Source organism: Pyxicephalus adspersus, chromosome 12 (genome assembly GCF_032062135.1).
Source record: "Pyxicephalus adspersus chromosome 12, UCB_Pads_2.0, whole genome shotgun sequence".
Classification (NCBI taxonomy): domain Eukaryota; kingdom Metazoa; phylum Chordata; class Amphibia; order Anura; family Pyxicephalidae; genus Pyxicephalus; species Pyxicephalus adspersus.
The window spans coordinates 589,384-591,955 of record NC_092869.1 but is presented as its reverse complement, the minus strand read 5'-3'; the positions used below and the strand labels follow the sequence as shown (position 1 = coordinate 591,955).

At 54.3% G+C, this 2,572-nt stretch overlaps 1 protein-coding gene across 1 annotated transcript in view; it reads right to left on the bottom strand.

Moving 5' to 3' along the window:
- PYGO2 (pygopus family PHD finger 2) overlaps positions 1-2,558 on the bottom strand; it is a gene marked incomplete in the record, with an annotated part of 4,350 nt that extends 1,792 nt beyond the window's left edge. The window contains 3 exon segments of the mRNA XM_072428352.1: positions 1-653; positions 1,190-1,239; positions 1,984-2,558. Of these exon segments, the coding sequence (XP_072284453.1) occupies positions 1-653; positions 1,190-1,239; positions 1,984-2,044 (764 nt within the window).
- Between the last annotated feature and the right edge of the window lie 14 nt (positions 2,559-2,572).

Below are 2,572 nucleotides of genomic sequence, written 5' to 3'. Positions count from 1 at the left end.
TTGAAGGTGTTGCTAGGAGGGTTTAAGTTCTTGCCGTGATCCTCCACCCCCGAGGGGAAGTTCTGTTCCGCCCCCGAGTATGGGCTGGCGTTGGGAGGGAGGCTCGGTCTTTGAATGGTTTGCTGTCCAAAGGGGTGACCGGGTGAGCCAAACCTCTGAGCAAAAGGAGGCCCACCGGGAGAGTTCAATACAGGGCCAGGCCCCATTTCCCCCCGGGGAGGTTGACCCATGGTGGGGGACATCATAGGGCCAAAACCCCCAACCGGCCCCTGCATCATCTGCCCACCCTGGGGGCTGAAGCTCTGTCCCATGCCTTGGTTGAACGGCTGGTTGGGGAAGTTCATGTTTCCAGGCTGGACGTAGTTGGGGTTCTGGGGCATGCCGAACCCAGGGCCCATCTGGTTAGGTGGGAATGGCGGATGCTGGCGTCTCATTGGCTGAGGCCCTCCGGGATATCCTGGGGGTACCTGGTGAGGAATTGCTCCTTGCATGCGATAGCTGCCGAAGGGAACCGGATTATTTATGAAGGGAGAGGCTGTGGCGCTGACCTTCGGAGCTCCAAAGTCATCCTCAAAGGGGTTGGAAGCCACCAGGTGGTCCACCATCGGGGTTGGAGGCGGGGCAAACTCCGAGAGGTGCGAGTAGGACGGCCCCTGCAAGAGACAAAGAGAAAAGTCAGAAAAACAAAAACACGGACGCATAAAATCTGCCAACAACAAACACAAAGGACGCAACATGAGGATATCGGTGACGCAGCGCCATCTACAGACAAATCCAGGAACAAGATTCTATAATATATTGCTCCGCCCACCTGACCCGCCCATTTTGTGCCAATCTTAGCAGACAGGAAGTGAGGGACAATCTCCACTGGTCATTATGACCAGATTGCCCCTTTAAATCTGTGACCCCCCTTTTCCCCATTGGAGGTTCTCTGCCCCAGGGGCAGCTCACATTCACACACATGTGACAGGATAGGTTAAACGGATAGGAAACGGATAGGTTGCTGCAGATCATGGATGGCTCCGCCCCTGAGGAGCGAAGTGAGGTCACCGAGGGGCAAATAAGACACGGAAGGACGGGCCTACAAACACACACCACGTACAGGAGGGGTCCCAACCTTCTGAAACTGGCCAATCACCGATCCCTTTACTTTCCGCTGTGACTCTTCCCAACCCCCCGTTCTCCATACCTGAGTGTTTGACTTGCGACGCTTCTTCTCCGGGCTCTTCATTTGCATACCTGGAAGAGGGGGAGGGGGAGAAATCAGAAACAGGAAATCATAACACCCCCCTCCCCCATTGTCCCCTTTTGTTTCCTAGTCCCCCCCCCCCCCCTTCTGCCCTCCAGCTCCTCACCATTCCTTTGATATTCCCATATCAGACCCCTCCCCCACCCTTCCTCCTGTGACCCCTCACACCCTCCAATTCCTCTGTTACTCCATCTCTAAGTTACATTACCCATCTCACTTCACATATATTTACCCCACAATGCCCCTCCACCCAGGGATGGGAGGGCAATTATTGTCAACTAACTGCACAGCCCCTCCTCCACCCCAATCCCATACACTACTGCCCTACATTACCCCTCCTCCTCTCTAATATAAACCCCTTATCTTTCTCTAGTGTTACCCCCCCTAACCATAATACCCCCATGTTTACCACCCAAACCTCCTCTGCATTACCCCCCCCCAATACTTCACCTTATTCCCTACTTTCCTTTTATTCCCCTGCCCCCATCCTTACATAAAACCCCTTACTACCCCACCAGGTCTGCCATAATGCCTAACTGCCCTCTTCATCCTAACACCTCCATAACACCCCAATCCTCTCATCCATGTACCCCTCTCACACCCCCACCCCCCATACACCCCTCTTTCCCCCATATACCCCTCTCACACCCCCTCCCCCCATGTACCTCTCTCACACACCCCCATACACTTACCCTTCTATTACCCCCTCTGCCCCTTCCCCACAGATGTCTTACCGGCTTTGGCTCTGCGGCCCAGCAGTGTCAGTCCGTCCAGCTTGTCCTGGTCGGCGGCCATGAGAGGGAAGAATCCGGCTCAGTGTCCAAGCATCTCCTCCACCGCTCCACCACACAAAAACCGGAAACTGCCGCCAGCGCACCGGAAGCTGCTCCGACTCTACCACTCCCCCGGAAGGTGGGGCTACACAACGAAATCCCGGACCCCTGAGGATTTCCCGCTCTGTACCAGCTCAGATAATATTATTATCAATACTCTTTTAATACATTCTAGACACCGTCCAGTACACCGTCGTCGTATAGTATTCCCCTTCAAAGAAAATGGTATCGTCCTCCCTTGTTCTTCTTTAAGGCGCTCTGGGCGAGTCCATTATGTAATCTGGGGGAGCTAGCTCTGATGAGCATACATACAGATTTACTTTATCTCTCCCCATCACAGCCCGCCATCTTATCGGACCGTCCGCACTCCTATTTGATCCGCTTCCCCGAAAGGGAAATACCTAATTGTCGCCCCCATGTATAGAATAGTATCGCCCATTTTCTAGGCGCTATGGACGAAACCACTGTGCAGCCGGGGGAGTAGGGGGGG